The sequence below is a fragment of the Centrocercus urophasianus genome, unplaced genomic scaffold, assembly GCF_019232065.1.
Source record: "Centrocercus urophasianus isolate 14NV4802_14NV808 unplaced genomic scaffold, USGS_Curo_1.0 seq_26, whole genome shotgun sequence".
NCBI classification, from domain to species: domain Eukaryota; kingdom Metazoa; phylum Chordata; class Aves; order Galliformes; family Phasianidae; genus Centrocercus; species Centrocercus urophasianus.
The window spans coordinates 14,230,938-14,256,910 of record NW_024884822.1 but is presented as its reverse complement, the minus strand read 5'-3'; the positions used below and the strand labels follow the sequence as shown (position 1 = coordinate 14,256,910).

General features: G+C 42.7%; 1 protein-coding gene across 1 annotated transcript in view; it reads right to left on the bottom strand.

Moving 5' to 3' along the window:
* The window catches only part of FSTL4 (follistatin like 4), a 180,419-nt gene that overhangs the window by 8,681 nt on the left and 145,765 nt on the right, over positions 1–25,973 (bottom strand). The window contains 6 exon segments of the mRNA XM_042826438.1: positions 470–588; positions 5,035–5,061; positions 6,443–6,577; positions 7,465–7,626; positions 14,859–14,979; positions 25,431–25,597. Coding sequence (XP_042682372.1) covers positions 470–588; positions 5,035–5,061; positions 6,443–6,577; positions 7,465–7,626; positions 14,859–14,979; positions 25,431–25,597 — 731 coding nt within the window.

Here is a 25,973-nt window from a genome sequence, read left to right as displayed (position 1 = left end):
CCCATCACCATTGCTACCACAAGCACTAAGCCATATCTCACAGCTCCTCATCCAGACACCTCTTGAATATTGCCAAGGACAGAGATTCCAGCACCTGACCACTCTCTGAGAGAAATAGTTCTTCCTCATGTCTAACCTAAACCTCCTCTGGTACAACTTGTGGCCATTCCCTTAGGTCCTCTTTGTTGCCTGGGGAATGTATTTCTGTGCAGTACACACACACAGGTCACTGGGAATGCTTGGCCTCCTGGCAGCCACCCTCTCCACACCCCTCTTTGCCTCCCTGCTGTGCTTTAATCTGGGAAATTAATCCCCCACTTCTCCCACGTGGAGGTCTCTTAATTTTCAAGAGCAGATGATGCACCCTAGGGATGCTGTATGAAGCCCACCAAGGTCCAACCTTTGAGGCAACAACAACCTTTCAAGAGAGACTAAGAAACATTTCCCAGCCAGCAGCTGCAGGACTTACATAACTGGAGAAGATCCTCTCCTCGGGCCTGATGTGCCTCTGGATTTCACATTCGTTTGGCTGAAGGACTGTGATCCCATCATCAGAAAAGACATAGAACATATTCCCGACGCTCAGGCCTTGAAGGGAAATAAAGCAAAAGAAGCAGAATTTTTTCTGTATGTATCCTCCCCAAACAAAACCTGCCTTACATAAACGTCGGTCATTCGGATGCAGTCGGTGCATTCACAAAATCAAATTTCATGTCACAACGAGGGCTTCAAGGAGTGGAGAGGTACAGACACCTTCAAAAATGCATTGCCTTGGTGGCTGCAGCCGTGCACGAGTGTCACTGCTCAGCTCTACACCGATGCACACAGTAGGACGTGGCTCACACAGCCCCTGCACGACACTGCGACCAACTCCGACTGCCATTTTGTTTCCCTATGAGTTCATTCAATAAAGTTTGCTAATAATTGGAGAGCTGAGAAAGAAGTTTTAGCTCAAATTAGTCATAGGGTTGTCCTATTAGAGTCAACTTCTCATACCATGCAAAATGCACGTGCTTAAAGGCTGTCCACAAATAAAAATATATCCTCTTCTTCCTTAAACTCAATGATAGCCACCAAAACAAATACATTTTTGAAATCTTGCAAACTGTAATTCACAAATGTGGAGTACTTCAGCATTGCAATAGCACTCACTTATCCACAACAGGGGCATTCCAGGAGATTTGGGGAGCTGTCTGTCACTGCTTTGCTTTTAGGTCACGCTTTCTCATTTCTGTCATGCAGAAATGTCATGAAACACTGACAATTTAGTCCTTCAGCTACATGCAGTTGCAGGAATGTGCATCTTTAAGAAATGTTTGGGATCTTTTCCAACACTCAAGTTAGAAAGATCCGAGCATCATTTCTTTTTTAGTTTTTTAAATAATCTTTTTTGGTACCATCACCAATAAATGTTTGCAATGACCACTGTCACCCCCAGTAATGTTGATCGTGTACTTATCTGCCAACAGTATGGTGTTAATTTGTAATTTCTTGTTGATTATATTTTGAGCTTAGAGAAGTTCCCAGTTCTACGGATCTGAACATCACAGTGCCTTCAGCTGGGCCAGTGGTAACAGCTGCCTACAGGGTTTCTCACTTCTCAGAGGTGGATTGCAGGATTAAGGCAAATCATCATAGCAGAACTTCACAGTATGAACTCACGTAATTTGGATAAATGTCTTTTTTGGAGAATTTCATACAGTATAGAGTTCAGTGAGGCTAGGAGGGTTTTTTTGAGTTAAAAAGCCCTCTATTTGCGCCAACTAAGTGGCTTCAGAGTACAACTTCTCAGCATCGGGTGTTGCTGTTTGGACAATGTTGAAGCTGAGTCTCTCTACAACACAGCACAGAAATACCCCGGTTTGGGCACCAGGAGCTGGGATCCTCAGATGTGATGCCACAAGAGGGATCATGCACAGAGAAAAAAAGGCACTGAACTCCCATTGACAACTAAGTTACCTTATTGGCTGAGTGCTCATTTTATGAATATAAGGTTAAAGCATTTCACTGGGGCATTTTGGACCAAAATCTGCGCTCGCAGCATGCACACAGCTCCCACCTGCTGCAATGGGATTTGAGTGAACACATCAGAGCTTGGCCCCACCTGGAATGAGTGCACAACACTTCCACGAGGAAAAGGTTTTAATCCTAACAAGTGGAAACAGGCAGGCAACAAACTATGATCATTGTGAAGATGCTCACCGTTATTTTCATGCACAATAGCAGCATGATTATCTGATGCTCCGAATACAATGAGTGTGTATTTCAGAATTGAGGCCTCAATTTGTCACAGAATTACTTTTGTAATGATTTCACCTCAGTAGGCTTTGACTGGGCAAGTCCCACCACTTACTTTGGAGTAAAACGAGTGCAAGCTTTCCTGGTGACTGGACACCATTTCCTAATGGCGTTGAGGTACACTGAGGGTGCACCCTTGTCAGAGTTTATGGAATGAAATCAACATGCTTTTGCAGTCAGTAACCTTCACACTGATTTTTAAACAAAGCAAGCTTTTTGCTAGGCAAACTTAAGTGATCTGCTGTGACTTGAAAGGTATTGCCTAGTCTTGGTTGGGGTACAAACATGAACAAGCCCATGGGAACCAGCAAAACGTCCTCTCTGGGACACTTGCTGGCTGAAGATGCACCAATAACAAGAGCTTTCCTTATTTGAGGAAGAGTCCCATCTAAGACGGGTGAATTGGTCACTGGGGAATACTCTCCTCTGATCCAATATGTGAATAATTCTCCTCAGTTTAATCTAAATGCTTGGAAGTATTTTAGAACTTACATAAGGTAACTAAAAGGCTTTCAGCTTTTTAAGTGCGTGCCTTTATATAACTGATGGCTGCCAGCTGCCACGATAGGCTCCCGTTATCCAAGAATAAAGCAAGCAACACTCACTGTGAAAACAAAGGCTGGCATGAAAACAAATCTCTACTTTACAATTGGGCTACTCATAGCTTTTTATGTGCAAAAACTAAGAACTTACTTGCGTATTGAATAAATATTTCATGAGCTTCCAGTCTCACGTTTAACTGGCAGGTCGTGCTGTGCGCACTCACTTCTGGAGCTTTCCTTCTGCGTGGTCTATGAAAGGTGTTGAGGACAGACTGACTTAAAGAGACAAACTACTTGTGATGCGGCTCTGACTTGCAGCAAAAGCTTGTTCTGTGCAGCGTTCTGACTGGGATCTTCCTAAGGCCTCTAGCTGACACAGGCATTGTGCCGTGAGGATGTGATCATTTAAAGGGAGCTCAAGTCTACCAACCCATCTGTTAATACTTTCCCTTACAGAGACACTTTCATTTTAACAGAATATGTTAAAATACAAAAACCAAGACACCACTCCTCTCTCCAGGCTTTCTATGTGCCACATTTGACATGCTTGATTCCATTCAGTGGATTCTTTGCCTGGAATGGAGGTACTGGACAAATACTACAGGATGCAGCTGGGAATAAACCTCCTTTAAAGATGCTGAATTGCTTAGGAACATCAGCAGCAAATCTGCTCTCAATGCCTGTGTTTTCCCTGTGAACTGCTCATAATTTGTTAAAAATGAGCAAGGTTGATAAGCATCAAGTCCAAATTGTTAAGTAAAGTTATATTAAGACTTTTTGCAACCAACTTCTTAGTTTTCATTAAGCATTACTATGCTTCTACACCTGATAGAGTTATCCAACTACTTTCTTTAAAAAGGAGCACGAGGGATGATTAGATGCACTAAAGATTTAACTTCTAAGCAGAAATTCTTAGTGCCTGGAATGCCATTTTAAGGACCACTGGCAGTATAAAGGCACTCTTTGTGGCCATGCATCAGGCACCTGCAGGTGGCATATTTGGAGATAAAAGCTGGAGAACTGCTTCATATAGTCTTCAACTGGCTTCAGCTGGCACTGGATGGGTGCACATACCTGCACTACCAGTAGGACCTCAGGTGCACCCTGGGGCAGCACTGGTCACCGAGGGCTGGCACTTTCCTTCTGCTCCCAAAACCATTTGAGCAAATCAGAGAGCTCCAAGCCAACACATGGAGCACAGCTCTCATTTGGGTAGATGCAGACATTCCTTATGACATGGTCTCCAAAGCCCTTTCCTAAGCCATCATCTGAACAGAGGGGTGTTAGCAGCAGGCAGCTCTGCTGTGCACAGAGACCTCCATGGGTCTGGAAGGGCTGCAAGGTCCTGGCTTCCCCACATGCATGTGGCAGACCTACAAAGCAGCTCCTTGGGCAACTCAGGAGCCTTCTCCCTGCAGGATGCCAACCGTGGGCATCTCACTGTGTGTTTTAGAAACATTCACAGTACTAGTGCATACAAAATCAAATCAGCTCTGACTTCAGGTGCTTCCACAGTATATTTGAGTCAATTAGCTGTTTAGGATGCTTTACCTCTCATTTAGCTTCCAAGGTACGCAGATGTTGACCTTGTGCAGGGCACACTATAAATTTAATCGAACTAAAGATCTTAACTGCCAATTAAAACAAGGAGAAACGGGGCAACCTTTACCCTGCATCGATTTAAAGGACGGAGGAAAGTAAAACTTGAGGGATTTTTTTCTGCTTAACAGACAAGAACACCATTTTGTTGCTCACCTAGTAAACATCAATACATGCTACTGAGGAGAAAGGGCTTGAATTGTTTGCTTACAAATGCAGCGTATTGAATTTATGCCTTACTTGGTCGATTATGGTAATTTGGGAGCACTTCTGACACTTGCATAATTGTTAATGTAGCTTGAGAATCTCAGGCTACTTGCTTTGGTGGCAGTTTATATAAAATCTGCATTTTTATGTATTTTATCTATTATTATTTCACGGTGGGAAAACGTAAGAAGCTATCAGCAGGACTGACATTGCTGGAGCAACACCTCTCAATTGAATACGTTAGCTTTTAAACTTCTGCTCTGTACGTAATGTGGTAACTGCAAACGTTGGCAGAGTTAGTGGCAGGTCAGTGGAGAATGGCCCATCATGGAATTACTAAAGCAGACAAGCACATTATCACTACGACAAAAGAACTTTACTGCAGTACCTTCCTCTCGCCACAGTATGTTTGCAACTGCAGCATCAGAAAATTGGGGAAGCCAGAAAATAATCAAGAAAAAGAAAAAAAACAAAGCAATGTCAAAATTCTCATTGTAGCAAGTAACTGGATTAATATTCAAGTTTAAATGAACTGTTTAACTTGTGAAAAGTCCGAAACATTCATCCCAACACAGAAAACCATCAGGACAGGTGCTTATTTCAGAACACATCTGCTCTGCATGGAGGCAATTCTGAAGCTATGAGGCGGGCCAAATCCTCGCTGATAGGAAGACAGCTTCAGCCTGTGCAAAGATCAAAGCCTTACAGAACTGAAGATGCCATCTTCAAATGTAATTGGAGGTATGGTACAGGCTGTGACTTTCCTACAGTTCCAGCGAGCACACATGTTACCTTTCAGAAGCTGGAGATGGGCAGTTATGGCAGCTACACGCTTTGCAGCATTTCTTCTCTGAATTTCATGCAAGAGCTGCATTTTCTTTTAGGATTCAGACCCTACATCTATATTTGAATTTCTATTTAGGATACATCCAATTATTTCTCAACATACTGTAATTTTCCTTGCTCAAGTATTCATGATATTAACAAGAGTACATAAATCTGTTTAATGAGGAAAGGAATATATTTCCTGAAGAATTGCCATGAGAATGCATATTTATGGCCAACTTCTGTATTAACAGCCAGAAAATAGCAAAAATCACATTTGCACCTAGACTTTTAGTATCACCAAGAACCCAGGCAATCTCCCAGGTAGTTAAGGCAGCAGAATTAAGAAGGCTCAGGCCTCTGTGAGCTTTTCCATAGGGACAACTAATCACCTCCTTCATTAATTGTGTTCTGGGGACAGCACAGACAAGGCAACAGTGCCACACTCCAGTGGGAGACACACAGCTAGGAGTTGCTGCGAGAACATTTATCTCTGAAGTGGAAGATAATTTCATGCCAAGGGAAACCTATTTTGCTAGTCAGAGATGTAAATAAAGACAAAATAAATAACCCAATCAGAGCATCTTTCAAGCATCTAAATATCTGAGAAATTCAACTTGCAACTAGCTGAAAAAGTCTTGTACAGAAAACAAAAAAAATCTATTTCTGAAACCGTATCTCGTGCCACAAAATCTTACATTTCGGATTCTTTGATATCCAAAAATACTGCCAGTTCATTACTTCAGTAAAGTTGTTACCCACGCCAGCACAGTTCTGGCACATGAAAGGCATCGCTGTCCTGCACAAGCTGTTTTACCTTCCCCACACAACTCCTTCTCAAAACCATAACCCATCCTCACGACTCAGAGCCCCACGTAATGCATGCAATGGATTACGTTATTAAACTGCATTTGTCTCATCTCACTTTAAATACGCTTTAAAGAAAGAAGTATGTGGTAAATGAAGCTTACGGGTCTTTCTTGCGGAATCTTCTATGAAAAGTGAAGATATGTCCTCGTCCACTCCCACTTCATTTTTAGCAATGCAGGTGTAGGCACCAGTGTCTTCATACCGAACACTGCTGATGTGGAGCTCACTCCCGTTTGCTGCAAGAGAGAAACCCATGAGCAGAGCTCCTGATTGCTGCTATCCAGCTCTATCGCAGCCTCCTGCTCCCACGACAGCAGGGGCTTTGGGGGAATCCTTATGAGAGCTGATGTGTTGCTTCTTTCCATCAGCACATACAAACTTGGTGCCAGAAATGAACAAAGGAAAATATGGAAGGTGGACAGTAACTTAAAGGTATGCCTTGTTAAATATTGCTTGGTTCAGTGGAAAAACAAAATTAACACATTGACTTTGCAAATGGTTTTTTTTACCACATCGCCAAAAAGTTGCGTTTGGGAGAGGTCTCTCAAAACACCCCCCATCATTTTGATTTCCCAAGTGGGATCATTATCCAAAACCTTTGGAAGATTTTGCGATGCTGCACCCAAGACAAGAGTAGCTGTGCTGCCAGTGCTGGTGGAGGGCTGCAATGCACCGTGGCACAGGGCAGCAAGGAGCTGTTTTTTAATAGTTTTGCAATTCGCAAAGAAATACGATCGATTTTTCACTGCGTCTGTTACATCCTTATTTGCAATGTAGGGACCAACAGAAGGTGGCTGAGGAAAGACACGAACAAACCATGTAATGTGTCAGACCCAAACAATTTAATGCACTGTTCCTCTGATGTGCAAAGACATACGCAGGAGGAAAGGCAGCGAAGAATCAGGAGCAATGTCTTTTAACAGAGCACTGTTACCACTTATATCAATCAATACTGTCTTTCCTGAGAAATTCACCAGAGAAAAAGATAAAAAGAAAGGCTTTGAAACACCATTTTCAACAACTGTGGCTTAGTGAAAGTACAAGAACCTCCAGCTTAAAGTGCAAAATAATTCTCCTTAATCCCCACCTACAGTACTTTAATTAATCACGATTCCGTTCTTACCTAGGAGCGTGAGCTGTTTGGATAGTTTTGGCACGATATCCATGCCGTTCTTCAGCCAGGTAATTCGGGGATTAGGGATGCCTTCAGCATGGCACTTGAGGCTGGCCGACACGCCGGGCTCCTGCGCCTGCGTCTCAGGGTAGACACGGATCACCGGCGGCACTGCGGGGACACGGAATGGAGATGCTGAGCTCAGCCACCAGCCCACGGCTCTCAGCTCAAAGCTACAGCCCGACTTGGAGCAGAACACAGGAAATAATAGAAGAGAACAAACTAATAAAGCAACGCCAGGGAACAACTTGGATATTGCATGTGGTGTTGAGGCCACTCTGGCTTGCCTTCGTTAAGCGACTGATTGAACTTGAGTGAAGTTGGATTAACACCTGAGGAAGGTACTCACACATTGAGAAATTAACATTTAAATTCTATTGAATCCTTTTAAGGGAGGAATTCAGGTCCTGCACACTGTTTTCCGGTTAGATAGACCACAATTCAACATTTTAAATATGCATAAGAAAACAGCCTATATATTTACTGCCTGTTATTCTAAACAAATAAAGTGTTCATAACTTATTTTTCTGAGATGCTTGCAAACTGTGACTTACCTTGTTTCAGGAAGCCACCTCTGAACCATTTAATACACTAAATTGGCAGAACGACCAATTATATTACCATTTCAGACAAGCCCATCGATTTTCAATCATGCTGCTTTACTGCTCAAACCAACCAGACTTAATACTTCCCATTAACTATTTCTTAACGATATTCTCACCTTCTCTGCACAGTGCTCCTCCTGGCACTCCCAGGGCACACGTATTCAAGAATTAAACTTATTAAAACTTCTCACTGATAAAATTTTGGGGAGAACAAAAGGACCAGCACCATCCCAGTTAGCAGTGCTGATGGCATTGGAAGGGCAGTCTTGGGCTGCTCTGCTCTATAATCAAGTAGTCAGCTTTGAGCCAGACAGGAGTTGTTGGGACTCAACATGCAGCTGTAGGAAGTTGTTCTCTTCTGTAAAGCCATCCTCAGAATGGATGCAACACGTGGGTCTGGGCAACCCAGGGGCCCAACTCCAGGAAAATGAGCCACTCGTACCAAGGTCAGCAGGGGCTGACAGGGGTCAAGGAGAACGTGCGAGTGTGGATGGAGGGCACAGCAAAGCACAAATGAGTCAGTAAAAAAGTTCCACTGGAAAACACTGGTTTAAAGTACCTAACCCCCTACTGTGCTTTTACAGAGCCCATCGTTAGCCTACAGGACTGACAAAATTAAACGCACTCAACAGTTGCTTTAGAATAAAATGAAATCTGTGTTTGCAGCACGCCATATATCCACATATCCATCTGGGGATAGTTTGAATAATTATGCTCACTAGCACACACTTTACATCTTTCTATTTCTATTTTTTTATGAGCCATACCAGAGAGAGACGTATTTTACCCCTGTCTAACCTACCAGCTGCTTAAAAAAGCACTGAGTCATCAGCTCTGGTTAATACTTGGAATGAAATCAGCCATGACAGAAAGCCCTCAAGTCTACTTGTTTTTATAGCTTTAAAAGAGAGAGATTGTTCAAGTGTAATCGGAGAGGAAACGCCTGGAGGCAACTGGGAAGCAAAAAAAAAAAAAATGAGGACATTTAGCAAAGGCATATCTTTAAATCCTGCTTCTGCACTGGCCAGGTGGACTTATTTCCTTTTCTTCCGCTTCCTTTGCTTACAAAGAAAAGGAAATGTGGCTGTAAGGAGCACAGCAGTCAGCACTGCACTGCGTAAGAGCTTTTTAATCAGGGGGATACCAAGAAGTCAGGACTTTTCTTTAAATTGGGTATGCAGTTTCTAAATACAAACACTCGCTGTTTTTTTTTTTTTAACCTTCTGTTTCTGCCATTACTGTCAGGACTGATGCTCCACCTGACTTCAGGAGATGCCCAATGGAGTGGGAGAAGAGCAGAGAAAGCTCTGCAGCTGGAACAGCTGGGGCTTCTCTGTGCATCAATACGAGATACAGCATCCACGTGGTTTGGGTGAGTAAGAGTCAGGAGCTTCTGATTCCTGCTGTACCTTGGAAAGTTAATTTCAGTTCCTATGAGCAAATATCTCCAGGTACAGTAAGAAACTCATTTCCATCCGCTTTGACAGAATTGTACAAAGGTCCTGCAGCCAATGCCTGTTTCACATGAGATCTGTTTGCTACTAAGAGCATTTGTGGAACTAAATTTAGGACTGAGGTCCACTGAAAGCCTACATCATTTACTGAGGTTGGATAACACCTCCAAGATCATCCAGTCCAGCCGTCCACCCACCACCACCATTTCCCCATTAAACCATGCCCCTGAATACAACAACAAGCAGCTGGTTTGCCTTCTAGAAAAACCTCATTAAAAAGAATGCCACAAGAATCAAGCCGGTGAGATTCCCAAACTGTGGTGAATCCAACTGGTGCTCAATGATCCAGAGAGCTTCTCCAACTCTCCGGAAGGAACTCATTGCACAATGTAGCATCAACATTCTGAAAACTGGCTGAACTTGAAATCACAGCAAGGCGTGCACCTTTTCAGTAGTGATTACTAAGTAGACTGCTTGTTTTCACCTTGCAAAAAAGTGTGTTGCACCTCTGTTCTTGCTTTCTTATCATTCTCCTGCTCCTTTCATTTTAAAACTATTTCTCCTCACTTGTCTTGCATAATTCATTGCACAGGTAAGTTATTGCATGCAACTGCCTTGTGATAACAGCAAACTGCAGAATGCATTTTTATTGTCCTTGTTACAAATTAATACATTCCAAGTAAGCACATTTTACTTTAAACTTGCAAAGATTTCAGCTCCAGACTTTGGAATATATGGATTACCCTCTGCTATTTCCCTTGGTGAATATATATCATTACTAACCATTACTGTGCCTGCAGCCAAAGGCAATATAAAAAGGCTATTATCTTAAGCAAAGTTGAAAGAAAAAAAAAAAGGCACTCAGACAAGTAGGAGATTAGGTAGGTTGCCTACTACTGCATACTGAGTAGTCCCTTCCTTACAGTTCCTTACAGTAGAACAACTCTGGTGATAAAGCACATGATGGCTACAGATAGCACTGTCAAGCCCTAAAGACATACACTGCTGCTGCAGCACCTATATACTGCAGTGGTTATTTAAATTAATACATTAATCATTCATTTCAGATGTTTAATCTTCCTATGTATGATGTGAAAGGAGTTTCCAGCCTTACGTATTTTCTCTTGAAATGCCACATTAACAAAACCTGCGTTTAAAACATCTCTGTTATTTGAAAACTTGTCCTATTGGACATTGGGCTGAAGATTGAATTGTTTTTTTTCCCAGCTAGTCTCAAGGAATACAATATTCTGATTTATGCTGATGCTTTGCAGAGTGCAAGGACCAAGGAAAATGATGCCCCACACTCAGCAGTCTCTTGATTTGCAAACTATCAATTTTCATAGTTGATTACAATTTTATGAGATTCTTTATCCTCACCAACTCTTTTTCCTCTTGAAAGTGATAAATGGCCTTTCTTCCCTACAGTCGGTGCATGCTGAACACATTTCCCAAGCAATATCCATACACAGGAGAGAACATAATTTTCCTACTGTTCTTCACTTTTCCTGATCAAAGTCACAGCACCCAAGATGAATTTTTCATTCCTAAACTCGGTGCTGCCTTTCAAGAGGTTTTTTTTTTCCCACAGGCACAAAGGGCCACATCTATAAAGGCACTGATTTACAGTTATAACTGCTGGGAATCCTAAGGTCAGTGAGCCCACACTGAAGATACCCCAACCACATGTCAAACATGTGCTTTGTGCCCCTTGTTCAGCAAACACTACCCAGGGGTTTGGGCCATCCACGTGGTGGGCTTCACGCTTTCTGCTTAGCAGAGCTCTCACCTCTGTTTGTCCACGGGAGCCTCTGGGTCCGTCCCTGTTATTTATGGGATCCCGGAAGAGCTGATCACATCCTGATGAATATTGCACATTAAGCTTCCTGGAGCCCTGCACTAAAAGTTCTGATAAATATTTCAGTGGGTTTGTTCAGTAGTTTGCACAGGAGCAGCAGGGCAGCATTGTTTGGATACCTGCTCAGGTACCACAGAGGTCCAACAACTGCATGCTTCACCTGATTCTATGTACTAGATGTGGATACCAGGGAAGCATTGCATGGCATTTCCCCCCCTTCAGCTGGGTGAGAAAAAAAAACAACAAAACAGAGCATGCAAAGAGGGTTTAGGTGGCTGGGATTGGATCATTTTAAGGAGAAAAAGGCAATAAAAGGAAAAGACCTTGTAAGCTGAAGCTATGAGCCTCAGCAATGAGCCAGACAGTACAAAAAGGATCAGAGGACCCTGGGAGAGGGACTGCACCTCCCAAAGGCACTGAATCAACTGAAACCTGCCCAAAGTGGGGGCCTGCCCGCACAGACACAGAGCTTGGCAAGGATGGGGATAAACCCACTGCTTCCAAGTGGTTCTTCTTTCCCTCTTTATTCCCCATAGATAAACTTGGAGTTTTCTCTATTTCAAATGAAAGAAAAAAAAAAATCAGATTGTTTTTTGTAGAATAAAACAGAACAAAACAAAAACTAAATCCGAACTGTCTGTTTGATGTTAGAAGTGTATTATCCCCTCCCTGGAGGAGGCACGCAAGCAGATACATCCCAGTTCTGGCTGACTTACTGCTGTCACATCCCCTTACAGCTTTAGCCTAATACAGAACAGCAGCAGCAAAAAGTCCACATTGAAGATGGAGTTTTCAGCCTGATGCAGACAGACAGAGAGAATCCCCAGTGCTGAACAGAGACAATGAACTATACTTAGATTCTCTACATCTTCACTCAGTTCAGCTCAACTTTTCCCCTCTTCTCCTGTCAGAAGAAATTCCTCAATTTGTCCTTTATGGTTCTAAAAAGCAAGAAGGATTTCTGAGATGTGCTCAGCCTCGGGATGCATCTGAGAGCGAGCAGCGCTGAGCTGCCATCGACCCTGCAGCCCCACCATCAGCAGCTACAGAAGCAATGCCACCAGCAGGAGAGGAGGGAACTTAGGGATGTGGGCAGCCTGCAAAATCCTGGTTCTGCACAGCCTAGCAGCTCCTCTGAGAATACCTGGTGCTCTAAAACAAAGTGTTTTCATTCTACAGTGTTTTCATAGAATCATTCAGGTTGGAAGAGACTTCTAAGATCACTACATCCAACCCCAGCCCACCCTTACGCCCACTGCCCATATCCCCAAGTGTCACATCCCCCCATTCTGGAATAACTTCAGGGACAGTGACTCCCCTACTCCCTGGGCAGCTGTGCCAGTGCCTGACTGCTCTTTGGAGAAGACGTTTTCCCTCATACCCAAGCTGAACCTGCCCTGGCACAACGTAAGGCCATCCCCTCTCATCCTATTGCTGTTATCCAAGAGCAGAGGCTGGCTCCCACCTCACTACAGTCTCCTTTCTGTAGTTGTAGCTTTCTAGTGAGCCTGGGCTGACAGCAGAATGCACAGCATTTTTCTGCAGTGTTTAATGACCATGTAGCAACACTGAAAATACAACACATAAAATAATAATAATAATATTATTATTATATATAAAATAATAATTATAATATTATATAATATTATATAAATATTATTATTATTATTCCTTTTTATTTTTGTATAATTGAGTTCTTGCACTAATAAGAAAACCCACATGCAGCTATGCTATGAAACTTCCACTTAAAAAGCAAACATGGAGTTCAACCCAAGCAGCAGGCACAAGCACACTGCAGCTCTGAAACATGAGCACAGCCCTCCCTGCACTCCCCTCGGCTTTCCTCCCATTCTGGCTTTAGTTTCAAAGCATTTGGGCCTTAAATTCTCAGTGATGATAAAGACTACATTGTTGCCTGCCAACTAAACTCCATTCAGGCCTCATAATATATCACATAATATAACGGGATTAAGTTGTTAGCATGCTTTCCTTTCAGCTGCCATTTGTCAAACAAATAGCACTTTGAGGAAGGAAACCTATTTTCCCAGCTGCAGCACACACAATCTAGTTATCCATATTGCTCAGATTTCGCAGTTTACTCTCTCAAAAGATGACAAATTATTATGTGGAAACATTAAGCCTGTTTTCATTCAGATCAAGCGGATGCTTCGCGCTCTTCCCCAGGCACTTGCATGGGTGGAGCATGGAGGCATGGCCAAAGACCTGAGCTGCAGACAAACCTATACCCAACATCCGAGCATCCCTAAAGTGCCTAAATGTCTCTTTGCACTGTTTCCCTTTGTATCAGCCTCTGTTAACCGGGTGTAGTTACCTGCTCTCATCTGTTGATGAGCTCTCTTTGGCAGAGGTCTGCGCACACCTACAGAAGTAACTAAACAGTAATTTTCCTTGTAAAGGATCAACTGTAACAAAGCTGCTGATTTGATACATTCATAGCAGAACGCAGAGAAATGTGAAGTAAAGACGGGATAGGATTTATGAGGTTTCAGGTTGGACCGTGATTTTGTTGGTCCCTTGCGCTCTCATTCTCACCCCAACAAAGAGTGGGGCAGTGACATCTGTATCCCATTCCTGTGCGAATTGGACACAAAATGGGAACATGAATCACACCCAGAGGGCTGGATTAGCTGTAGGATCATATCACATGGGTACAGCACAGAGAGACCTGCAGGCAGGGACTGAAATGTGTCCCTTGCTCTGTGCAAGGGTAGGATGGGCATGAAACAAATGCCCCATGAAACACCCGTCTGAGTCAATGTAATCTTAAAGTCAGCCCAACTGAGTCTAACCCAGAGGAAGGATGGCAAACATCTGAATGAAAGTCCCACCAGGCTCAAACGTGGCTGAATGAGATGCTGGAATACGGTTTTCTCACTCGGAAAACCATTTGCCCTCATTTTGCAGCCCAGCAAAATGCCTTCAGCTGATGTGAACAGCCCGCTGCTCAACCAAGCTGGCTACAGCCAGGTAACGACTTGTATATTGCTGTGAGGTGGATCACTAGTTTTGGAAACACAGTACTGTATTTATTTAAATATCCTGGCCTATTTCATGCAACAGAAGTTATTCTCTGGAAAATGAAAGTACTGAAGCAACAAAAGCAGTCATTAGTCCTAGAGAGGCTCCAAAACACTGCTCTAAAATTCTCTGGAAATGCTACACAAATGGTAAAACAAGCTGTCAGTGCCAGCTACAGCCCAGCTAACGCCACACACGTCTCCCCCTGCTCCCTTTCTTTCGATTGCCCGTGCGATAGCACAAGTGAGCCAACTGCTGGTGCCTCTGCTCTGCTACACAAAGCCAATTTGTTGCGTGGCTCTTCGTGTCTTTGTGCGAAGGAGATTAACCCGCAGCTTTGCTTACAGGAACATTTTCAGTGGATTGTCACACATGCCATTTACTAACCATTCACCTGAAGGATGTGGGTCTGATACAGCTCTTCATAGCCGTAGGCATGACAGGTGTAATTGCCCATGTGAATAGTTGTTACCTTGGTGATGTAGAGGGAATCGTCTTCTCCAAAATCCTGTAGCAACAAAAGACAGGAAAGGCACCTTATTATTTAGTAAAAGCGTGTTACGCACCGCGGGAAGGGAGGTGACCTGCTCAGCAGTTTGGAGAGCAGCACAGCTTGGGAACACAGCCTGAATTCCGAACAGCAAATTTCAGAGTTCATAAATCAATGTGAAGAAGAAAATGAGCAGCAATTTCAGAGTAAGGCAAAGTAACTCATCTGAGAATATGAACTTTTGTGCCGGTTGTTAACAAGGTGCTTTTTGCACATAAAAATAAAATAAAAAAAAAAGATAGCAATCTCCAGCTGTTTAATTTATAGAGAAATTTAACATCTAGCCGTTAACCTCAGGTGCACAGCACACAACTCTGGGGTGGGTTGAGGCTTCCTTTAGCTGTGCTGGTTCTCAGGAAACACACGGTAACCTTGAGACTTGATGAGGAAGAGCTGAGGCTGTTTGTCAGCTCTCAGACCACATCCCAGGCAGAAGACAGGGAAAAAAAAACAAAGGTTTTCTGTCAGAGAAACTTCCTTGGAGTCAGCCTGCCTTCATCCATAACTGGCTGACAAATATCCTTCTTTTTATCCCTTCCCTTTCCCACATCTGCTGTCACGCTGCAATGTTTGCTTGTCAGCAGGGTGCAGGTCTGCTATTAGGGAGGTTTGGGCACTGAATATTTTGCATAACTGCTCTGTTTAGGAATATACGTCAAATTATAGTTAACAGAATGGTAGCACTGATGGGTACACAAAGCAGCTTCTTTTGTTACTCTATTTACAGCCCCCAAAGTGTTCATACCTTCACAGAAACTCAGGAGGATATACTTTAAGAACAGTTAATGAGCTTAAAGAATGATTTCACCTTAATTAATTCCATGCATGAAGCATGCTAAATTCAACTCCTCGCACAATTTCATCACAAAAGCAAGGTAAAAAGCAATTAATAATCAGGGTGGCATGAAACCAGCGCAACAGGGTGAGTGCTGGAGAGCTGGAATGGCAAAGTCACACTCCTTGTGCAATCCTTCTGCTGCTCTTCCTCCCCACAGCCCAGCCCTGGGGCAGCAAAGAGAAGCGTGGGGTCTTCCCTGATTTTTAGACATGCTACAAGGCAGAGCTTGCAGGTGGGACAACATTTTGTTTCTCTTCTGATACGAGGGGGACAGAAACAAGGGCACAGCCTCTGCTCTCCACTGCCCATGGCGTGCTGCTGCTCTGACGTGCACAGATCTGAGCAACAACAAAGCCAAAGATGCCCCTGAAATTCGTTATCTACAACCAAAAGCATCTCAGACACAAGTGGTGCTTTGGGTGTCAGGCAGATTGGGCACCCAGAATGAGGTCAAGCTACCCCATACATCACAGATATACACATTGAAAATTTCCCTTTTCCAGCATTTGCCTGCTTTCTGGCCAGCTAGATCTTTCCTGCTGAAAAACAAAGGCGCAGGAATAACTGCAAATGGAAGAGCTATCACCCCTGCTCAAATGATATTTGCACGAGAGAGAGATGACGCTTGCAGCAGAGGGGAGTCAATAACAGTTTTTCAAGTTAAGCCCAAAGCAACTCAGATTGAGTTCAGGTCAATAAAAGCAAGACGACCATTTTTATGGAATGATTTATACGGAGTGGTAGAAATACAGTAGAATGCAATCTTAAAGGAAGCAATGTGCTTAGAACTGAAAAAGGTATCGCAGCAAAATATTGTGAATGCTTGGTCTGTGCTCTGTAATTGTCTTTTTATGGACAGCCTGTTTTTTTTCAACCCATACAAACGTATTAACGTAATACATTTAATACAATAACTCTTATAAAAAACAAACTGATGCCAGATTACAGGATTATTCTCTTCCTCTCCAAATGCATTTTTCTTGTAAAGAGAAGCTTTTGTTGGTAAAAGTATGGTTTATAGCATTTAAAAAACTATTTTCTGTCTTCCAGCACTTAAAAAAGGTCATCAAATGCAATTCTGACGATGCTGTACCCTTCCTATCAGGCTCAGAAGGGAAATAATCTGCTCTACATTAGAGCTCACATGAGACCACAACATTATTGAGAACCCCAGGGTTAGAGATGGGAAGGAAAACGTAATCACCAGATTTAGGTTCAATACTGAATCTTCTGTTGCTACAAAAAGAACACTGAATTCTGTAACAAATCAGTGATTCTTCCCGTGTGCTTATTTATTGCAGCTTACAGTTTCTCCCTGTGTTTCCCTGTGGATGTAATTAGTGCATGAAGATTTCATGGTTACATTTGATATATATGCATGCATTCTTATGCACAAACACTTGCTGTTTATTCTCCGTTACATAAAGGTGCAATTTTTTCCCAATAAAACTTCTCAAAAACCATTTACCATAAAATCTCTTTAGAGTCAAGTTCTGAACTTGTTCCACCATCCATCCATCCATCCTCCCAGCCACCCCTCCATACAAACACATTCACATAAAGTTTCTTGGGGAGAACTGGAGGGAAGAGGTTAAAAGGGAACGAGAAGAATTCATGCTTGAAAAAGGCAGAGGAAACATTTCTGTGTGCTTTGACTTTTTCAGATGGCTTTGGCTTGCAAAGCCAAGTTCCCAAGTCACCACAAGCCTGAAAGCACTCAGGAGCCATAAGCATCTATAAAAATGATGTAACACAATTCTTGCCCCCTAAAGCTATCACACCTTTCAAGCAGAGCATCTCATGGCTGCCCAAAGTCACACTGCTGTGCAACCCTGGGAGCTGGGCCTGCCCTACAATTCCCCCGCAATGCAAAAAAGGCAAACTGCAGAGACATGTTTATGTACAGACCCATGACAAAGGATAAGCAAGCAGGAGAAAGGGAAGAAAGTCACTTCTGGGGCATAGTTACCCTCTGTTACTGCTGAAGCTGAGTTTTCTTGTGAAGGGGAAGAAATAGAAGCGATGTAAATGTATGAGCAAGAGGCAGAAGCCCTTCTAACAGCTACAGAGCAACAGCAAACCTTGCAAGGAAAGCAGTCAGGTAAGGACAAGGTGTTCTCACCTCCATTTTATCAATTTCATTATAAAATAATATTATACGTTCTGGGTTAAAAACTAAAAGAAAAAAAAAAAATCAGCAAGCTGTGCTTATAATTTCTCATAATTGATAAGGTCATCTAGTGACAGCTGACAAATGGACTCCCCCAGCAGTTCATCTCGTGTTCTTTCTCTCTTTTTGGAATCAAAGTTCTCTGCCCTTCATGAGCTTCTTTTACACCTTGCAGCTACCCTTCAAACAAAGGGCTGATTGAGTGATCTCGGGATACATTTGAACTTCTCAAGATTAAAAGAAAAACACCACCCTGCATTTAAATTGATAACTGCTCAGTAATCTGAAACACACAGCCCAAGTTGCCACTGCACACACTCCATTTCAAAAAATAACAAAGCAGATCCAAAAAAAAAAAAAAAAAAAGATATGCACTTTTTTGTACTGAATTTCCCTTCCATCACCACTGATTACCCAAGGCATCAATTCCTCCAAACAGAAGATTTTTCACATTTATTTACCCATTCCTCCTTTCTAATGCATTCCCTGGTCATGCAATCTGCTGCTGCTTGGAGACACGGCGCTTAGAAATGTGTAAAACATCACCTATTGCTTGTAAATCCAGCTCCTGTTCTGACACAGGTGCGATGCGTTATGGAGCTGGAATGCCACAAATCTCCAGCTCTGACACGCAGGGATGGGAGTGGGCACAGTGCTGGGGCAGCCTGCCGACACCGCGATGGAATCCACGTGCTTTCCTTGTCAGAAAGCTTTCCAACAGGACTTGGGGTTGTTCCGACACAGAGGGGGAACATATAGGAAACGGCTTGAAATTTTGGCAAAATTTTCCAAAATTTTTGGAAAACCTCCTGGTTTTCCAGGAGGTCTTATTTTAAAGAGCAATTGGCATTTGGCAGATTAGGGGTTTTTTTTTGGTTTTCTGTTTTTTTTAATCACTGAAAGGCCTGGGTTGCAAAGGACCACAACATTCATCTCGTTCTGACCCCTGCTATGTGCAGGGTCACCAAACCCCCAGATTGAGCTGCCCAGAGCCACATCCAGCCTGGCCTTGGAATAGAAGGCCAGAATAACTTCCATTTCCTGGAAGAAAACAAACCCAAACTAGTCTTAAATGGTTGGAAGGAACAAACCTAGATGAGCTCAAGGAAACCTTCTCACAGCTCTGGTACCTCCTTCAGACAAAGCCAGTCCTGGCGCTGAGGCTTGCTGGTGCCACTGGGTTTCCACTAGAGGGAAATCAACGCCGTCACACTTTCATAACAACCAACACAGAGATGAAAATTCAACTGTTTGCTTTAAAATGCCTGCCTGATCCTCAGAGTCCTGGAAATCTCTCTCTGATAATGTTTACGGGATTTTAAAACAAAATGTACCCAAGCATTTAATGAGATTATTATTATGCAAAATCTCCAACAATGGCTATCACTTGGAAAGTGATTTCTCCACACTAATCAAACGTCTCTGATCTTTTTTTTACAATAGACTCATGAGTGATTCATATAAAAATAATAAAAACTAAATTAGTCATGGCCTCTTAAATCACTTTCTTTGGTGCTTTTAATAATTCATTCCCAGAGACAAGCTGAGAACTTATGCTTCATTAATATTATTTGTTCTTGGTTTTACACACGGCAGCTCACACTTCAGTGCTCTACATGGAGAAAAATTCAGCCTTAAGCAAATGCCAGAAAACTGTTGCAAACACAGCCCAGTGGGATATTAATTTATCTCTGTTCCTGTTTTGCTGCTTAAAGAATTTAGCACAACAGAAGACTTTGCTGGTGAGCCAGAAAAAGTTTTTTCTTGACTTATTTGGATACAGCCTTTTAAAATAACCGTACAATTATAGCACAGATAAAAAATGGATGACTTTATATCCTCAGAAACCCAGAGAGATGATACGAAGAAGAAAATCCACGGTGGGTCTTCCTGCTGGTGGAAGGAGGGATGATTCAGGGAAGCGTGTCTATTAATCGGATCTACCACCCATTGCAGAGAAAAGCAACGAGTCTGATCAAACAACAACTGACTCTGGGAGAAAACAGGATGCATCAACTCTGGCTTTCTACCGAGGGCACAGAGGCAGAGACTTTGGTTGGTAACCGAACTCTTGGTTGCATCAGCCTGAGCAAGTGTTGGACAGCACATCTGATTCCAAAGAGCCCTAATCCATCTCACCATCAGAACCCTTCTGATGCTTTCTGTAAGCATGCCAGCCCAGTTAACTCAGCACTTCACAGTAGATGATTTTAATTGGCTCGCTCCTTTCTTCCTGCTCATTTTTAGAAGTTTCACACTGTATTTATAGCTCTCCTGTTATAAAACCCAGACAGAGCGTATGCAATTCATCTCTAGGAGTCACATCTCACATCTCATGTGTCTCAAAAACTTCACGAGGTCTGTGCCCATCTGGAAGAAGTACAAACCAAATCACCCAGGCTGCTGGGAGAAAGCCTTCCTCCACAAAAATGACAAGTTTGGGGAGGTGAACCCTTATCATCTACAGACAGTTAGGACCAGGTGAACAACTGCAGTGTCCCCATGAAAGTATTCCTGCATCTGCAGTAATCACCTGCAAACTTTGGGCCGTGACACAAAATTAAGCTCTCCCACTGAAGGCACCAAGTGCATCCAACTTCTGTGGACTTCACTAGAGAAAAGTGAGAAGTGACATATTCAGAAAATACTGTAAGCATTAATTTTCCACTTGACCTCTATTTTAGAGCCTCCGAGACCTGAGACACTACAAGCACTGAGTAATTTCTTAAATTTTGATGTGAAAAAGAAAGAAATTTGGCTTTAAATATGCAAGTTCCTGTAATGCACTCACATCACTGTATTACCGCAGCATTCAGGTGTGATCATTTTAAGGGCCTCATTCCTATCAGCAGGGTATTAAGTAGGGTTATTCACACCTGATCTTTTTATTATTTAACAATGGAATTACATTAGCACCATCAACAGGGACGTATCTACTTCATGCAGCCTGTTCTAACGAGCAATCCGGTCCAGCTGACTTTTACTTTTAAGGTTGGCCATTTGCTTTGGTCTCCAAGCATTACACAACTGAACCTGCATGAAGTTGGCACCGGTCTCTTCTGGAGATGAGCACTCAAGACATCAAGAATTTGGCACATGGATCTCATGTTGGATGGACACCCTCTCCCTGTACTTTCTGCAAGATCAGCTAATCGATACACACAAGTGACAATAGCAAACGAATGACAGGCCACACGTTGTTAGCTCCCAGGAGCAATGCTTTTTAGGGCCACTATTGATTTTTCATCAGACTAGGAGAAAGCCTTCATTCCCCAAGTGCTTCCCCTGAGGGGAGCTGGCTCTGGAGTCTTGCATTTGTTCCTAGGTGAGGATTTCTTTTGCAGAGCAAGGACATGCTACCCTACTCGGCATCTGCAGAAATGTAGCATGCCACGTTTCAAACACGAGCAACAAAGAGTGCATTTCTGAACTAATGATCTAATGTAGATCTGGGTTAAACTGTACAGATGAACACGAAAAGAATAATGAGAACTGCTCATGAATTAGTTCAAGCTATTTGCATCATATTGGTAACTCACCAAGTTCTTATCTACCTGTGCTCTGTTACACTTGTTTTCTTATGATAATATGCTCTTCTCTGGTTGTTTGTGTACGTTTTCATCGTGCTGCTATAGATAAGCTTTTGTTTACAAGTTTTGTTCATAAATTGATGTATTTTTCTCCAGATAATGTTAAATCACATGAAACAATACCCTATAAATACATTTAATTCCACGAGGAGTTTTTTTTATGTTTTCAAATTGAGGAATGCTTTCATAATCACAGATTTAGGACAGCATATTGCTTTTTCCTGGGAGGCAGAAGGATATTATTTTGAAAGATAACACATTTTAACCAGTTTGCTATTTGTAGTCAAACATCAATTTGCAGCTATCACAACCTCACCCATTTCAGCTACACTGCAGTTATTTTCTTCACCAGAAAAGTTGATGTGACTTTTTTTTAGTACAGCTGCAAAAGCATTTATAATGGATAAAGTAACCTGGATGGGAAATGTATGAATAAATAATATTTTCATGCAAAAAGCAATCTTAAGTGTTTGCAAGAAAAATCACTTAATTACATGTACCATTAAGATGGCTCTTTTGTACCAGCTATGTGGCAACTCATTAACAGAGCTCTTCACCAACAAGACAAATTAATGTTGCTTATGAAAGCTTCTGATTAAGAGAGAAATGGAAAGTTATTAATACTTTGTTGCCACTCGAGATATCTCATAAAAATGATTTAAGTAAAGCACATAAACATCCAGGCATTACAGTAATCTTCAGCCTCTCAGTTCTGCATGAATTTCGGATTACTTCGGTTTTTGTTGAACTTGTCACTTCTAGTATTAATTTGGAACACAGTCAACCTTCTCATATCACATCTATCAATCATCTTAGGGGAATAAAGCCACAAAGGACTTTGCAGTGGTTCCTTCCCTCTGCTGTGCTCACATCGCCTTTGAAGAGCTCTGCTTCTTCTGACTTGGACCAATATTTTCATCTGATTTCCTCAATTAGCACTTAGAAGAGAAAGAGTTTAATTGAAACATAATACAAGGATTTTTCCAAGTGCATGAATATCCTGTAGGTTTCTGTGTGATTACCACTGTGCCAGGAGCAGGGAGGATTTCCTTCAACTTAAAAAGGTACAATTAATCTCCTGTTGCACTTCCAATTAGTCAAATTGCTAACCTTATTGTGAAAAGCAGAAATGCAATTGAGTTTCTGCTCGAGGCACTCTAAAAGAAAACTGAAGTAATTTCATTAACTGACTTCAAGTGTATTAAGAAGCACGCTGCCCTCACTTCCCCGCTGTCGATGCCCTTAAAGAGTTGATTGCTTTATGTCCTTCTCTGCACCCACGAGGGGCTGCCCCATGCTGCAGCCTCAAAGCAAACACTGCAGCTCTGCTCCTGGTGCCTACAGGCAAGAATTAACCCCAAGCACAGGCATGCTCACGCTTCCAAAGAACCATCTCCACCTGAGCTCCCAGCAAGGGCACCCAGCCATGCAAGGGCCCACCTGGGCAGCCACAGACACATTGCCCAGAGGGGGAAATAAAAGGGTCACAGCCCCCCACATTGCCTCACCTCAAGTCACCAGAACGCAGATGGCAATGGTGTATATGGAACATGAAGAGCTTTACAGCTTAATTAAAGATGGAAAAGATGCTCAAGTGTTTATTAGATTAAAAAAAATGCTGACGCGCAGTAGCACCAGGTGTTCTATGACAAGGTGAGAGGGATCATAAACTGACACACAAAACATCAAAATCGAGCATAAATCCCGTTTTGCTTCCTTGTAAGAGCCTGAGTGCTCCATTTATATGGTTTCTCAGTGATATCAGTTCAAACAGATTAAAAACTATGTATTTTTTCCTGCTATTGCATGGGACTGTCCAAGGAGTGTGTAATCACGCAGGATCCAGTTTATGTTCAAAGACCTAAGTCTTCCTAACATTTAGCAACAAATGCTCAAGTGAATTACTCATAAGTAAACCAGAAGTCCACTTGGACCAGCACTAAATTACGAAGGAATTGGCATTTGAGCTTGAAAATTTACTGCTCCAATCCTAATTAAAACAGTTGGGTTACAAAGCCTCAGAGCCACATGCTGTCCTCCAGGGATGCCTCTATGCTCCACTTCCCAGGTTTGTCGTTCTGTGCTCCACTCACACACCAGCTTCAAATATTCTTTTAAAAATCAAAATAAATCAATGCGATCACAACCAAAATTTCATAAAGACAATACAAATGCCTGGAATTTTCATTAGTTTAGGCCAAAAGATTCTATTACTACTCTTGAGGCTCCAGAGGATGAGGAAATAGGATTTCAGAACAGCTGACTCTCACCTTTAACTCAGTTGGGCTCAGCAGCAAACATGAGCCTCAAAATAGGACCTCTCAGATCAACCCTGCAAACATTGCTGCCCATAGAAAGGCTCCTTTCTACATTCTGGTCACACAAAGCCGTTGAGTTTGCTTGCTGTGGATTAAACTAAGCATGCTGGCAGCAAGTGTAATCTTTACTCAGCTTAATCTGCACCGAGGAATAGATCTGTTCTGAAGAATGTTTGGACAGGACCATAAGCTGTCAGGTTGGCCACTTTCCCACTGCAGGAGGGAACGGTGGATTTTGCATATTGCATCTTGGTGGTGTTCCATGTATTTTTAGTGCAGTGACCCAACGGCCATTATCCCAACCACAGCACTGATGGATGGCTGGAAGAAATCCCGTCAGCTCTGCAAGCCTTGGGCTGGCTGTGCAATCCTAAGCATCTTCAGCACTGCTCCTTATAAACCTTGCCAACACTGCAGTGAGACGTTTACTGGTTTCACACTGCATGCCACGCTCCAAAAGGCAACAAGAAATGCATTTGGAAAAGTTAATTTTTGCTTTCATTAAAAGAAAAATTTTAGATAGCTGTAATTACTGAATTTGTGTGTACAGTAATCACTTACATACAGCGTGCACTAGGCTCCTACTAAGGCAGAGGCAACAAATAATGTGTTATGTTGCAGTAAAGAGTAAAACAAAGACTTCTCGCATTTCAGCAATCCCAGATACACAACAATTTAGGGAGCTATGGCTGTAACAACTCTGAACTGAGTGGTTATCAAATTAACAAGAGCTGAACAAAAATATAAATCAACTCTTTCTGTAGCGCAATTAAAATAAAAACTGATTTACCGTGCACTGTAATGCAAAGAGAAATTAAATACGGACCGTATTTTTTCTACATGACTTTCCAGTTTCTCCATAATTAAATGTTATTAAATAAATGAGGAAGTTTACGCCATTACTCAGGTATTGTTTTTACTATCAACTGTGACTCACACATCAAACCAGCGCTGCGAATTAAAAGAGATCCATCTCCCTTCCTGCCAAGGTATCACCACACCCCGCTGAATTACCCCATATTTTAAAGTGCTCGTCAGAAATCCTGAGCAGTGAGAGATGGGAGCAGGCTGAAAGGCGAAGGAAAGGGGAGAAACAGATTTATTTGATTTAGATAGAGGAGAGATTTCACTGCCAGCCGTAAATGTGTTGTTTCATGCTCTCAATGAACCTGAGGCTTTGTACTGGGAATGAGAAAGCTGAGAGGTTAATGGTGTGCAGAGCTCCTTCCCCTGCTTTCCAGGGCTGCTCTGGTTGCACTGAACTGAACAAGGAACAGGGGATGAAGCATCAATGCTAAGCAACTTGCAGTAACCTGAGCATCCCAAGAACCCACGCTCTCAGCTGTTACGATTAAGACATTCCTATAAAAGCAAAACATCACACCAGCTTTGTTTTTCCATGACAATAACGAGACAAAACTTGTTCCTTTCAAACTATCCACCATGAAATGAAGCCGCATTCAATACACGAGAAGGAGCAACTCAGGACTTACATTGATGTCTTCCAGGTCAAGGAAGTTGAGGATGATGCCGTTGCGCTTCCAGATGATGGGCGGCCGCAGCGCCCCACGGATGCCACACGTCAGGATGGTGCTGAGGCCCACTGTGATGGTGGTGATGCTGACCCGCTGCTCCTCGGGCAGTGTGAGCTGGACTACCTCTGCAAAGGAATAACACCAAATAGCACCACGGTTCCCTTTCTTCTCCATTCCAGGAATAACTTTGAAGGATTTTTGCAAGGCGTTGGGTGTAAAGAAAAAAGATCTCCAAGCAACAAAGCCAAGGTCCACTCAGCTTTCCCACTGAGAGCATCAAGGAATGCTCACAGCCCACTGGCATTGTAGTGCCTCAACTGAGACAGAAACTTGGCCTGGGGAATGAGCCCCTCCCACCTCCCAAAGCCCCTCTGTCCTCATCCCACTGCATTTGGTCCCAAACAGGGACCAAAGAGATGGATGCTGCCCTGCCACAGGCTGTGTGCTTTAAGAAAACTAAGTGCAGCATTGCTGACACTACAAAACACTGTGTGGGCTTGT